Source organism: Thunnus albacares, chromosome 9, assembly GCF_914725855.1.
Source record: "Thunnus albacares chromosome 9, fThuAlb1.1, whole genome shotgun sequence".
In the NCBI taxonomy this organism is placed as follows: Eukaryota; Metazoa; Chordata; class Actinopteri; order Scombriformes; family Scombridae; genus Thunnus; species Thunnus albacares.
This window is the reverse complement of record NC_058114.1, coordinates 24748875-24764141: the sequence shown is the minus strand read 5'-3', so window position 1 is coordinate 24764141 and position 15267 is coordinate 24748875. Positions and strand designations below refer to the sequence as shown.

General features: G+C 40.6%; 1 protein-coding gene across 2 annotated transcripts; it reads right to left on the bottom strand.

Moving 5' to 3' along the window:
- Positions 1-317: 317 nt before the first annotated feature.
- Positions 318-14811, bottom strand: si:ch211-129c21.1 (uncharacterized protein LOC563087 homolog). Of its 2 annotated transcripts, none has more exons than XM_044361066.1 (14): positions 14667-14811; positions 8117-8651; positions 7604-7746; positions 6800-6862; positions 6313-6411; positions 5143-5242; positions 4708-4818; positions 4419-4570; positions 4118-4290; positions 3627-3783; positions 3300-3522; positions 2472-2587; positions 2149-2368; positions 318-2068 (listed from the first exon to the last, which is right to left on the bottom strand). In XM_044361066.1, exons 2-14 carry the CDS (start codon positions 8223-8225, stop codon positions 1305-1307), a joined length of 2430 nt encoding a protein of 809 aa, XP_044217001.1. In that variant the 5' UTR covers positions 8226-8651; positions 14667-14811; the 3' UTR covers positions 318-1304. The 2 variants fall into 2 exon arrangements, with proteins under 2 accessions (XP_044217001.1, XP_044217002.1); XM_044361067.1 differs by having other exon boundaries at positions 8117-8648.
- Positions 14812-15267: the final 456 nt, after the last annotated feature.

Here is a 15267-nt window from a genome sequence, read left to right as displayed (position 1 = left end):
TGAGATGAATCATGAGGCGGCTCGGAGCACTGTTGTTAATGACAGAGTGTGAAAAACACAGAGTAGATTCAGGCTACATTCCTGTAATTTGGTTTAGTCTCAGATTTTTTTTTTTTTTTTTTAACAAAACCAAACAGGTGTGAGTTCTGTGTGTAGTCTGTGTGTGTTTTTGTGTCAATGTTATCAAGCCATACAAACCACAGAAGCATTTGTTTGAAAAATCATGGCAACAAGCACTTCAGGTAAACTTCCAGCATCACTTTCAAATAAATTTGTTGGCTGTGTGAGAGAGAAGGTAATCATTACTGACAGATACGTACACGTCAAAAACTCCCAATAAAGTTTTATTATTATTATTATTATGAACAAGGGCTGCTGCATTTTCCAAAAGTTTGACACTCAAAACCAACGGTCTCATCTGTGATGAGTCTCTGATGCAAAGTTGATTCACTGACAGAAACGTACACCCACACTTCTACGTCCCAATGAATTTATCTTTTTTATAGTAAGACTTAACTATGTGCTTTAAATCTGAATTATAGCTGTGAATTCAAAACACACCCTGGTTACACTAGTTCACTCTCAGAGATGATATAACATTTACTGGAGTGAAATGCTTTTGCTGTGGACAAAAGAGGTAGAGTCCACTCTTTTTTATCACATACTGTATGAGCGGCATTTGAATGCAGAGGTATATCTGTAGTCCATGGTAGTCCAGATAGCCACCTGGATATAAAAGTATACAGGCTATTGATTAATCATTAACACAGCCAAAGACTGAACAATGCTCTGACTGATAAATGTTGTCTTAAATAAACAGTAGAATCCCAATAAAATGAAATGTGCCTGGTTGTTAGAGGTCAAAGAGTTTGCTACTTGTTCGTTGTTCTCATCCGTATTTACAAGTCTTACAGTAGATCACAAGTGTTATAATTTCTGAAAAAAAAACTTAATTGCAACAAATAAATAGTTGAAAAAAAAGGTCTTTGCTGTACACGATATATTACACAAAGTATATTCACAAGTTATCATTATACAAAAAATACATATACAAAAAATTGACTTTTCAGCAATTTTCTAGAGTGAAAATCTCACCAGAAATCCTGTGTAGAGTCTTTTCAGAGTATCAGCTGCCTGGTTAGAGTGAGGAAATGATAGACAGTGTTGGAAATTGGCAGAGAAAGAGGACACCAATCAAAAGAATGCATAATGTGAAAACCTTTTCCAGTACGCTGTCTTGTTGGAGCTACACCTATAGGAGGATAATTAGTACACTGGTGTTGGCCTTCTATACCTCAGCAGAGTCAAATCTCTGACTCATCATTTATGTATCCCAGACCGTCCAGACTTGAAATGTTGGCCATGGGTGTGAAGTGGTGCTCCCCGTTCCCTTTGAAGTCAACAGCAGAGTGATTATTATTGGCACTACAAGGTCTCCCAGACTCAGGCCCCAGGAGCTTTATCTCTGAAGTTCTGTTCTGGATGTGCATATACTCGGCTGACTGCCGTTTCCCCGCGCTCTCGCTGGAGCTCTGCCTAAACTTGAAGCATTCCGAATGTCCTCGACTCCAGATCCAAAATACGACCCCCATCAACAAGAGACAAATCAGCGACAGCAGGGCCACGGCCACCTCTAAACCAGTTAACCTGCTAGTGTCGCTTTGATTCTCTGGGGACGGCGGGTCCTCGCTGCCCGGATCTGGCCCCTCCCCCGGTGCAGCTGTATTCAGAGTGTGAACAGAGTCTGAGGAATTTTTCACCTCAGTGCCAGGAGTAGTGCTGTCCCCCACTGTTGGGCCGGAGTAGAGCTGTAAACGATAAACCGCAGCAGTCCGGTTGTATGTCCTGCCATTTATCTGCTCTACTGAGTCACAGGTGTACAGACCAGTGTCTGATTCAGAGGCATTCAGGATGAGGAGGCCCCCGCTATAGATGTAGTATTTGTGGTTGGAGTGAAGTGTTTGGTCAGAAAACCTCCACACGACCTGTGCCAAGTTGGAGTGGAGCTGGCAAGGCAGGCGGATGTTGTTCTCTGGAACCAGGATAAAGTCAACAGCTGTTCCTGGATCTAAAAACACACACAAACACAGGGTTGGCCTCACTGCATACTAATAAATAATACTGCTGGGAGCCTGTAAATGAACAAACCTGGTTGAGGACAGTGTGAGACGTCTCCCTCCTTCAGACTCTGTATTGCTGTATTTGAGGAGGAGGATAAGCTGTAGACGGAGGAGCACTGCTCAGTGGAGAAGTCCCATGCACAGTAAGGATCCCTGGCCAGGATACAGTCCACACAAGTGTCATAGCGGCTACAGTTACTGACTGGCATCTGGATAGCACCAAACTCTGAACCCGCAAACAGCTGGCCCTATGTTGCAAATCAAAATACACAAACCAAAAGTTAGTGTTGGTGCCAACATTCAAATGAGCTAACAAACCATATTGCAGCTATATCTGAACTTATGCATTACCTTGCTGGAGGAGAGGCGCAGGATGTTGATGGGTTCAGGGTTTTCGTACAGTTGAATCTCCTCGATGATGAACATATCTCCACCATAGTTAACGGCCTTCTGAACATAACCGTTTTCTATCGGGAGACAAACAAGTGCCACCGAGATCTTATAATCACATAATAAACACATTAAACAAACACATGTATTAACTAAGATCATGGCTTTGATAAACCCTATCATTACTCATATCAAATGTGTGTCTTGATCAGTCAGCAAATGAAAAACGCGCTGATTAAACCAATCTTGTGGTGTCTTTTAAAAGCTTACCGTTAAAATCCCTCAAAACATACTCTCTCAGTCAGATTCTTGATATGAGCAACAGGCTCCAACATGAACATACAATTTTCTGTTCAAGTCAAAACAGTTTTAGTTATTTCACATGAGAGGTTTCTGTATTTGTGTTTTTGTCTGTGCTTTTCTCACTGGTTTAAAGTGGGCAGAGCTCAGTTGGGAAAAGGGGATATCACGCATTCCTGTGCACCAATCAGAATTTAGCCACATTTCAATGAAAATGTGATGACAGCCCACACAGTCCTGATGAACCTGATTGGCTCAATTTTTGAGTGGTTAACTCTTAATAAACAAAAGATTTTTAGAAATGTTTAAATTTTTAAATATTATGTCATAGGGAGATACTTAAGATTCCAAAGTTTTCAGGGGCTTTAAGTTTAATCAACCAAAACATTCATACAGAAAACTAAGCTTAGAGGCTTATTTTCTGATAACCTTAGAATCAGCTCCACTCTCATCTTGGTAAAACTACTATTTTGATATCCCATAGTTTACCGGTGCCAATGAACATGACGGCATATCTCTGTCCGTCCAGCGCCAGCACGCTGTCCACTACAATCCGAGTCAGCAAGGCTCCCCTCTTGACCAGCAGCGGGCCCCCTGTCAGAGGACGAACAGCCTCGTCCATGAGGGGACGGTCCCTGATGAACTGGAGGGTTTTGTCAGGAAGGTCCAGAGAACGATTCATCCCCATTTTACGAGCCACATTGTTGATGCACTGAAAGACAAAACTGCTATTTTAGAATTGTGTGTTTCTCAGATTTGTGCTTTTATGTGGATATCAAATATCACTTCTGGCTTCAAAAAAGTCTTCCCACTCACTGCTCCTGGTCTGGGGACTGGCACCTCTCCTGTGTACATCACCCACTTGACATGGGATGTCTCCACGGCAACAGGTGTCTTAAACTTTCCCTCATTGAAGCTGTCTCTAATGGCAGACACACTGTATGCACACACTGCAGATACCTGGGACAAGCTCCTGGAAACACCAAATCAAACACATTTAGTCAAACAAACCGAGCAAAATTGTCTTTTATTTCTATGACTGCAGAATACTTAAAAATATTAACTTTTAAACACCTTATATTACACTCAACTTAATGAGTCAGTCAAATATTCTGAATTAAAACATGTGTGCAGTATGTTTTTGTTTTGTTTTTTTGTCCAATATTCATATAATCTCAGTTCAGATACATAAATATTGTTTGTAACAAACTCAATAGCTAATCATTTTGTGTGAATATATACTTTTGTACATTGCTCCACATCAACATCTATCCTGATCCATAAAATGTTAAAAGTTAAGCACTTACGACTGAGGAGTGAAGACAGCGTAGAAGACACTCTTCCTCCAGTCCTCATGCTTCAGCAGGAAGACATCCTGTACAATGGGGGGCAGGCTGGGATCAGGGAGGGAACAATCCAGACGAGCTTTTAGGAACGACGTCCATTTCCTCTGTAGCGTCCGCTGGCCACCCATATCCCCCTAAACACAGAGACAGGACACTGTGTTATGCATTTCTACACATATTCTCCTCATCCTCAACAACCAGACGCGAGTCATTCAAAGATCTCTGAATCTTGACTGTGTTCATTAGTTTTTATTCATCATACCTTACAGACACGGGCCACTCGTGAAACTGCAACCTTGCTGTAGAAGTCGTACTCCATTGCATTCTCACTGAAGAACAAGTATACTTTATCATCATCACCATCAGGACTGAGAAAACTCTCACCCACAAAGTCCATGTAGACAAAGTTTGGCTCTGAAATCACAAAACAAGAAAAAAGTACTTGAGACCAGTGTAGAAGAATCAAATATCAACAGATATGGTGCAGTCAATTCTCCCTAAAATGTGCACGCCATTATATAAAACTTTTAATGGCAATTTTTTTAACTCACCACTGAGCCAGGAGCTCTTAAACTCGGTGCGGAGAGCCAAGTTTGAACTGCGCAGAATCACAGGCTCAGAACCCAAGAAGTTGATGGATGTAGCAGAGTACAGGTCATTTCCTGTTTGACAGGAACAATGAATGAGGACAAATTCCTGAAAAGCAATTATTCATATGAAACTGGAACAATATCTCATTTATATGCCCACTAATGTACTGAACCAACTGGCTGTTTTCTGACTGATTAGTGGCTACTGTGTGTTGAGGGAGCAGGTAGCGACAGTAAAGATATTGGGTGACATTTGGTGCTCAGTTCTTGTGGCCAGTGAAATCTGCACACTTATCATACAATGATTTTTTCTGTTGGTGCACTTTGAACGTTCAGCAGTATTCTGTGTTCTTTGTTCCCTTTTCCTTTGGCTATAAACCTGACTCAGACACTCACCAACCATGAGGGAGGAGTATCTCTGGAAGGGATCAAAAGGACACTTCCCCTTTCCCTCCTCCTGCTTTCCCTCTAGCCTCAGCTGTCCATTAGCAAACGTCTGTCGGAAACACAGGAAGAGAGAGGACAGTCAGAAAGAAACTCTTGTTGAGAGAGATAAAAGAAAGTAAAACTGTGTAGTTTTGTTTTGAGACACAGTGTTGGGATTCAGGACTGGAATCAAAGTTCTGTACCAGTGGCTTGCATGTGTTAGCCCATTAACTACAACCTGCATATTTACATTACTCACCATTTTATTCTTTATACAAAAGATAAATAAAGGTTTTTAGATTCTTGTGGTTCTGCAGTAGCAAATAGGAAACATTTAACTCTCCATGGTGATGCATTTATGGGAGTTTTCTGAATTTAATACAACTGGGGTTTTCTCAGAACAAGCACATAGTGACCATTAGAGGAACTGCAGCTTAAGGCCTTGGTCTACTCACTGCAACATTCATACACAGTTGTTGATGCTTAGCTTCAGGGATAAGTCTGGTGATTTTCTATATTTTCTCTTATTGTCAACAACTCCCGTGAAAAGACTGAAATCAATAATTACATGATCTCATAAACAAGAATTTTCTGTGCCTGATATTGCTTATTCATCTGTGCCATGGACCTCCACTGTTATTGAAAAACGATTAAAAACACATGACTGAGTCACACTGTTGTGCTGAGTGACATGTTCCTTCATTACAATGGACATGGGCACTGAAGTTTATTTTGAATCACCGTCCTGTTGCCCTAAATACTCACAAGAGCATCAAATGTGTATTGATCCGCAACTTAAAATAGTCCGACAACTGCACTATTTACTCCTGTTTGCTAGAAGCTGCAGTGCCCAGCTGTTTTATGATGTCACTGCACCTTTTAAAATATGAAACTATAACTTTGTGACCCATTTTTAAAGTATCATCAATAGGAACAAATAGGCAATAGCAATGAAATTTTAGTTTAGATTTTTTCATGGGATTTGTTGACAATACGAAAAACACAGAATAAAGTCAGCCTTATCTTTTAAATATGCTAAACCAACGGTATGGACTGATTTAAATTACACAAAGAGTACTAATTCACCACCTTAACTTATAAACAGAAGTCCTCTAAACTAACCCCATATTGTATACTTACCATATAATCACAGATGGGGCTGAAAGCATTTGTGCCACACACATACATAGTAGTATCATTCACTTTGTGTAGGGTTCGAATGTAGTTACGGCATTCCACCTGCAACAAGATCCAGCAGAGAGAATGCCAAGGTCAGAGCAGTGTTAGTTCAGTCGCAAAATACAAACATGTACAGAAACATATACTGCACAGGCTGCCTGGAAATGTGCTGGTGGCCAAAAGGTCAAGGCTGTATACATGCATTTTCTTCTCATGCCTTTATTTGGACATTGAGCGCAAAGCTGTAAGCAAAGCACTTCAAAGAGAATTCTGTGTAAAGAAAAGAAAAAAAAACACTTGCACAGGAATGATTTACAAATGTGTAGAGATAAATTGCACAGGGGAGTAAACTGCTTCCAGTCAACAGTCACCCTTTAGCACTGTATTCTTGCCCTAAAAGCACAAGTTACCGTAAGCGAGCTCTTGTTTTAAAAGACATCACACAAACCTCAGCATGTTTTCCCTTGTATGTGCACTCCCTTTGCTTCTCCTCGGTAACTCGCCAATACACCTGCATCAACAGATGGAAAGTGTCATGTCAAAGCATGCAGGGATAGTGACGCAACCCACAGTACAACAGTGGTGCTGTAGCCCGTTTACCCTCATTTACACACATTTGATTGTTTGTCTAACATCAAGACCAGTCAGTTTTCTCTGGAAGGGAGTACCCGCTCGCTGGGTCATCAATCCCTCTTCAGTTGTGACTGTTACCTGTTTAACTGCAATTATAAATAAACAGACCACTATCTAGAGTTCCATAGAACCATTGTTCCTTCAAATTCCTCATGTGAATGTGTACCAGATAAACAGAAAACTCTGCTGAACTGGCTTCTGACAGGAGAGCAATTTAATGTGTTTTTGTGAGCATATATTTGGCAGAAATACACTTGACTCTAGTCTTATCAAAATAATGAAAGAGAGAGATATATACTAATATTACAAATTTAATTATTGTTGGCATAAACTGATTTCTGCATGCTGAGAAGAACCAGCTGATATACATGATTAGGCTTAATGAGTCCAGCCATGAGTGGCTTACTGATTATTAAGCCCTCCCACTGCAGTAAAATATCATACATGTTCAATAAATATTTCATGTTTAAGCTAATTAATAGCAATTTCATCAAGCAATAGAGTTATAACACCAGCAGCACATGATTCTTGCTGTGCGGGCACGTGTCTTTTTATCAGTCAACAGCTTCAAACACACATCGCTGATCAGATTTGGATGAATCTCTACACATGTTCTTACCGCAGCCTTTCTGACAGAGATGTTGTCGATATCCAGAGCATAGATGGCCTCTCTGGCGCCCAGCAGCAGCAGACCCAGGTCATCTCTCATCAGCATAGTGGAGTAGTTGAAGATCCCCTCTTCTCTGAACAACTTCAGCTCGTCTAAACATAAACAGCATCATGTACACGTTAGTACACTGTGTTTTGCTTTATTTCTCTTCCACAGTTTGACTGCTGTGACTCCATACAGTTGGAAAAAAAAATGCTCCCCCAGCAAAAACAAAATGTAAATTAATTGAAATTTAATCAGTTTGTCCCAGCCAGCTCGAAAGTTGCAGTCCTTACTCATATATCATGGTTAAAATATTTAAATACATTCTGTAACTGCTACAATTTCTGGTACCTATATTTGATTAGCAAAAAAAGACCCAATATCCCTGCATCTATAAAACAAAATCTCCCAGAAACACCAGAATATGTCATGACGTACTGGCTGATTAAAGTGGGGAGGGATTGAGTATTTGTGACTTACTCTGGTAGGGGACAGTCTTTCGTGGGACACAGTAGTGAGTGTTGAGTGCACTAAACGAAACATGGAGCATCAATCCACAGACAATGCTCAGGGCTGAGAGAAGAGACATGGCTCAGAGTCCAGGTTTGTCTAAGTGTGGAAGAGCTGCTCACTCCAGCTCTACCACCAAAGCACCCAATCAGAGACAGAGCATGGTCCAAGGTCTCAGTCCAGATGTTGCTGTTGTTACACTGAGGGGACGTCACAGTGTTGGACATGTGCCTCTCTGGCACGGGTCATCTTTCCTTACAAATCCTTGCAAAAAAAAAGTACACACAGATGTTTAACCAGGCCTATGCGGTGCAGATTAGCCCATTAGCTTCGGCCCAGTTTGAATTCTGTGTGTGTCCTGTGTGGTGAGTATCTATGTTGGTGTTAGCCTCCAGCACAGTGCTAATGAGCCACTGGTGTCCTCTCTGGAAGGAGGAGCACAAGCCATGCTGCCCGGCTACTGGAGTGGGATGCCGGAGGTGATCATCTTCATGGTGCCCCACTTCTGGGAAAGAGATGAAAATATGTATGAATGTAATGATTAAATAGATCCATGGGATGGAAAAACTGAATAAGACCGGACATTATGTCTACATTAAAAGATAGACAAAATGGATGATATAATGGCGACTGATTTGCTTCCTGCACCTCATCACTTTCCATTTCTTAAGTTGCATGTTTAATCATTCATGGATAATTGTTATATAGAGCGACATAAAAGTTTGGCAACAGTGCTGCTCTTTTTTCTGGTTTATAAAAAGAAAATCTTATATAATCATCAAAAAGAAAATATCTAAGCAGTATAAATGACAGTAAGCAAGAATAAGAGAAAGAGCAGCTAGAGATGATCACTCAGAGAACTACAACCATGAGAAAATCCTGTCTCTTAAATGGACATTATCTTCATTTAGCATCACATTTTCATTAATCTGAGGAACCAAGAAATCCTCTTTTAGTCCATGATATGGGTCAAGATCCAGAAACAGAGGATCCTACAATTCCCATCATGCATCTTAATATCCTTCTTTCTGCATCTTTCAATATACTCTCCCTGCCTGTTAAATGCCTGTGTCTTTCAACTCCCAAATTCTCCCCAATTTCATAACACAGGTTTTTTTCACAGGGTTATTTTCTCAAACTGTATAAAGCATAGAGGATATTCTAGAAATGTTTTCACAAATTGGAGTGGTACTCTTTGTGACAAGTAAAATGATCTTCATCCATGGAGCCATACCTTTACTGCTTGCTGATTTTTTTAAGCGTGTTGGTCAAAATAGCGTGAAAAACAGGGACAAATATAACACCACTGTTACATAAGAGAAGTCTCATACCTCTTATAGTTAGAAAAGTCATAGCTGTAACAAAGGAAACTGATGTCAAGTGAAATTCTGCCGTGTTGCCCACCAACCCCCACTCTCTCTTCCTCCTCGACACTCTGTCTCTTCCTGTCCTCCTCCCTGATAAGAACCTGCTTCCTCTAGGCTCAGCGGGGTTCAAGCAGCAGAGGGGATCAGTTCAGGTTTGGGCATGCATGCAGATCACAATAAATCACTGCTTTAGCACTCCATCCCTACCCTGGGATTCATGCTGAATTGAGACTTACCACTGTTGGCAAGTTTCTCTCTATTTTGACAAACTGAGCGGCACAGCCTCATTCAAAATTCATCAAGGTACATTCCCTCAAAATAACACACAAAGCATACTTAAGAGCGGACTCACAAGGTAAAAACTATACTCTTATCTTTTTGGTGCATACTGCTCAAAAGGAGCTGCAACACACGGCTGCTTTGCAAATATTATTTAGATTTTAGCTTGCAGAGGAAAAAAAAATACAGCAGATTTCAGAGATGCAACCTTTGAAAAACGCCACAGAGTCGTCGCCTATTGACAGAAACCAAAATGACAGCATCCCAAATTTCCTCGAGAGACAGCCAGGCGCTCACTCCTCCGCTGCTTCTGAACAAGCAAATGTGCGTGTTGCAACAAACTGCCATGCTATCACCTTGTTGTTACTTGACACAACAGAACGAGCTGCTGCATGTATAGGACTGCTCATCTGTTGTCAGAGCAGCAATGTCTTGCATACTTTTCCCCTCAGGCTGCGTATGTGTGTGTGTGCGTGTGTGTGTGTGTAAGGTGGGGGGCTGTAGGTTAGGCGCTACAGCTGAACGGAATGACTGCAGGTTGTTTTTCACAGCGTTTGACAGATACTTCCAAACAGCGCAGACAGGCAGGTATGACTACAATAATAGAAGAGTGCGCAGCAGTTGTCCCTCTTTTCTCTTCCTTTGTTTATCCAGGGTCACACTCACACACTGACATGTGCACGTGTGGATGAGGAATGAGGGGGGAGAAGATGCATAGTTGAGGTTTTTACATAAGTCACTGGTCACCAATCATACATATATACTGATTTTTTTGTAGCATGTGACCCTTACGTTTGGTCTGTCAAGTTATTTAATGTAAATGAAATGACAAATATCTTTTTTTGATTTTTTCATATTTATATTTTACTGGACAAAGAATAAAAAAAATAGTATGAGAATTTTAATAGTAAAAAATCTCTTTGACGCCACTTCTTCATCAATAGTTAATAAGTAATTTATTTAATTATAATGCATGAATAAAAGGAACTTTTGGGTTGCCAGATAATGATCCCACACTGATGTGAAGGGTCTCTTTGGTTGACATAAATCCACCTCCACCTATGCTGCTTGCTTTGTCACTTTTTAATTAATCAGGATTCAGGAAGGACCCTCCCATGGCCTGTTTGAACCCCCACCTTATATAATAAGTCTAGTCAACATCTTTGCCAAAATGCATGTTTTAATGTCTTACTAACATTCATAGCTGCAGACTTGATGGCGTATTACACAGTGGCCCTCTAACCCTTAATTAATACTAGTAAGTCAATAATGAAGGGTTGTGTTTAACCTCTTACTGATAAGGATATGGTGGTATATTGTTCTCTCTTTCAGGCTCAAACATTGTTTCTTTTACTCCTCACTTTCCAAAATAATATTAATCCACCATTAGAGTGGGTGCTCCCCACTGAGGCAAAGGCTATGACCAGACACACTACTGTGAAATTGAGATATGTCTTTTGTTTATAGGGGATCAGCGCTGATTCCAGTACAGCCAGCAAAACCTGCTCAAGGAACAGTCATTAAACACACAGCTGCACTGAACTACTTGATATTCTGCTCTTGTAGGACTACACAGCACCTGATCACACGCATATCATTAAGGAAATGAAATACTTATGAATTCCATTGTTTATGAAAAAATAGTACAGTATCTGCATACAATGCACTGAAACACTCTTCTTCATGTTTCTCTTGAATGTCGTCTTGACATTTGAAGTGCTGGTTGTAGGTAAATACAACAGCAACCACAAAGTCAACGTCAAGGAAGATGAGCTGCTACAAAAACCAGAACAAACGACAAGAGCGTGACAAAAACTGTTTATGTACAACTCGGCAAGTCCAGATGTAAATGTGAAGCAGGTGTCCATATGTGTTTCCCACATCTATCTAGGAAGTACTTCTAATAAGGATAGTCTACCAAGCAAAAGTCTTTAAGAAGTAAGCACTGTGGCTGCTGGTGGACTTTTATTATCCAAGTAGAAGGTGAACAAGTGTGGGTTCAGAGGCTACACGTGAACTAGAACAATATGTTGAAGAAGCCCTGCAGCAGTCTCTCCAGACACTCCAACCACTTGAAACATGAGGGTATTTATAGACTGTTCAGGAGCCTCCACCATATCTACAATACTCTGCAAAGGTTTCTTGCTACAACTACGTGCTGCGCACAAAGTAAAACCCTACACAGCAGCGTCTAGAACGTGCACTGACAAGCACACTGTTGTCATCACCTTGAGTCATAACAAATCCAAATCCAAAAAGCCGTGTGAACAGTCAAACAGCTGGACTGTGACTGTGTGGGTCAGGGCTCAAGTGTACGTCTTCCTTTGTGTGCCTGCACTGTGCTGTATGGGCGAGGCCTCCTCCCCCCTGTAACTGATTAAGCTGAGAGGCTGACTAACTGGTCTACAGGTTTGATTCTGGTTGAATCACTGGTTCGTTGGTAGTCTGCTTGTTTGTCAGTGCACCAGTTTTCCTGCCTGTCTCCCTGGCTGCCAGTCAAAAGTAAGCAGTGCAGCTTACTGGCAGGCAGGCTGGCTGTGATACAGTATTCCAACACATGGGCCTAAACAGGAAACCGGTTGTGGGAGGGTGTTCACCTTTGACACTCCTTGTGTCACAGACTCTGTTGTGAAATAGTCGCTGGAAAACACACCCCGGTTCAGCACCAGGTTATATTTTTGCAAGCTCAGATGGCTAAAACAAACCTCTCTTTTTATTATAATGACAGTAGCTTGCCACCTTTTGTTTTGATGTGCGTGAGAGTTGTAATTAGTTGAAAACAATACTTCAAAACATGCTGCGTGCTCTGTTTTCACGCCTGCTGCAACATGTATCATTACAGCAAAGCTAATGGACCACTAGCAGTCAAAAGCAGCTGAGGCAAATAAAAACCACAACCACACAAGCCATATGCTGTATACTCAATAATCTGTTCAATAAACAAGTTGCTCTCATCTGACAAATTACATGTCACTGATGGGGCAGATCTGGTTAAGTGGAAATGTACGCTTGAACGCACACATACACACACATACACAACCAGGCAAGTCACAGCAGGAGCCGGAGAATAAAAGGAAAATATGAACACCCTGACATCGCTGCCTGGTCTACCTCTACTGTGTGACAAGTTCACTGACAGATGGAAACACCCACGAAAACAAGAATTTAAAAAAAAAAAAAAAGTATACAAGTGACTTTTTTTGTGATTTTAAAACTTACTATCACAGATATATGAGTATCAGTGTATATGTTGTCCGATATGCACCAATATTTTTTTATTTTTTTAAAATTATTTAGGCAGCATTTTATGTATATTTTATACTTTTTCTTAATTCAGGTTTAATATATATGTACATGTGGGGTTTTTTGTTTGTTTTATTTATAGTAATTTATAATTATTAAATTCCCAGTGAAGTTTACTGTTTCAGTGCACTGATGCCATTTTATACAATAAAGTTTATTGTTAAATTGTAAAACATTGTGCTGTCACAAGTGTTTGATAACCGAATTAGAGGGATCATTGCAACAAAATGTGTGTTTATGTATATATTCTGTATATAAAAGATTATTGGCCAATATATCAATATCAGAATTCTTTTAGTCCCTAATATCGCTATCAGCATCAGCAAAAATCCAGTATCAGTCAGGCCCTCGTTGAAACACTAATATAATCATTTGAAATATCATGAATGGAGAAATATTAAGAACTGACTGTTTACTGGGACAGGTCCTGTGCTACATAACCTGTGAATGCACAGACTCATCATGTTTATCATGTGATAGCGATAGACAACTGCTGTGGTTGTAAAGACTGTGTTAGCAAATTTCTAAAAGCCACATTTCTGTCAGTCTGAGTCCATCTGATCACGACCTGTCATCTATCATGTGGTCGTGTGTGTGTGTGCGTATGTAAAAACAAACAAGAAAAACATAAAGGAAATGTGCACCATTGTCAGTTCAAACCGCAGACTACCGGCATATTCGTGGTGTTGCTGTGTGCAGCCATGTCTCGACACCCCGTGACCCCACTGAGCTGCGGCAGTGTGACGGCTAAAATTGGGCAATCCACCGGGTGAGTGCACTGACAGCACTTAGTATATCCTCCGGCTCGCTCTGCCAGACACGTCATGTGCTTTAATTCTCACCATCCATAAAATGCAGGCGCTTAAGTATCAGGTCAACCCTTCCTTGAACACTCATCTTAATTCAGTCATACTGTACACAAAATGCAAACACAAGCAAATGAGACTTTCTAGTGGTGAATTATTGATGTATTCATAGATTTTAGTTGTTTAAGTCATGATTATGCAGTGAAAATATACATGTTTCCCAAACTGGACACTAAATTAAAAGCTATAAACACATTCTACATTGTCACAAGCTGCTTTGCACCTTTTAAAGTCTGCAAATTCAATAGTTGATCATAGTTGTCTTTAAGTGTATAAAAAGGTATATTTGTACATTGACTGGTTGTAGTTTGGCTTGTGGTACAAACATGTTTTCCCACAGGATTGAACCACATCTTCACTGCTTATCCTGTAGCAGAGAGCCTTCAGAGGATTTCTCCTGACTGTCAGCACTGACAGTATCTGCGGTGTTAAGTGGTTGTGCAGCACCCACCTAAACGCATATCCTACTACTGCTTAGTCTAGCTCTCGGCTGCTATTATTAGATTAGGATATCCTATAATCTTAGATAAGACAGAGAATTTACTGTGCGCTGTCTGTGCACTTCTCAACTCCTCAGGTTGCAAAATTCAATTCCCACAACCAGCGCAGTGCTCCGCGCAAAAACAAGCACTGTGGGACAAACAAACCCCGCACACAAACAAGTCAACAAGTCACAACAGCAGCTTATATCCACGTTAGACTCACCGGGAGTTGTCAGGGTCTACATCCAGAAACCGTTCAGACTGCTGCTGTTTGTCTTGTCAGGGATCCGGCTCTGCGCTCTCTGCTCCACCTGTAACGCCTCACTCCTCATCTACTCCTGCAGGGAGCGATTATCCAGCAGCTCTCAGCACTGCCTGATCATGTGACTTTTGATTGTACCTCTGTTCAAAGGCCACTCGCTCCTCATCCAAGCAGCTGTGACCGCAAAATCATATCAATTTCCTCGACTGCTTTGTTCTTATTAATTTATTTTATCTTGAATGTGTTTGATGTGTATATGCTTAATACAAATGTAAAATTCAATATATTACAAGTTACACAGTAAAAACCGCATTTTCAGCATCTGAACATTTAATACAAACTGTACACTGTTGATAAAAAAACATCCATTCAGTCCCATCACTACAATCCATGTCACTAAATAACAATTTACCACTTATTTTCTACACAGACGGTATATTAGCAAAATAATGAAATATGAAAAGCTGTTGAAACATATTTTTAAAAAGGCAAAACATGAAACGGTTTAAATTTTACCAATTTACAGCACCCATCGCCTGCCATCTAGCGGCTCACTATAGCT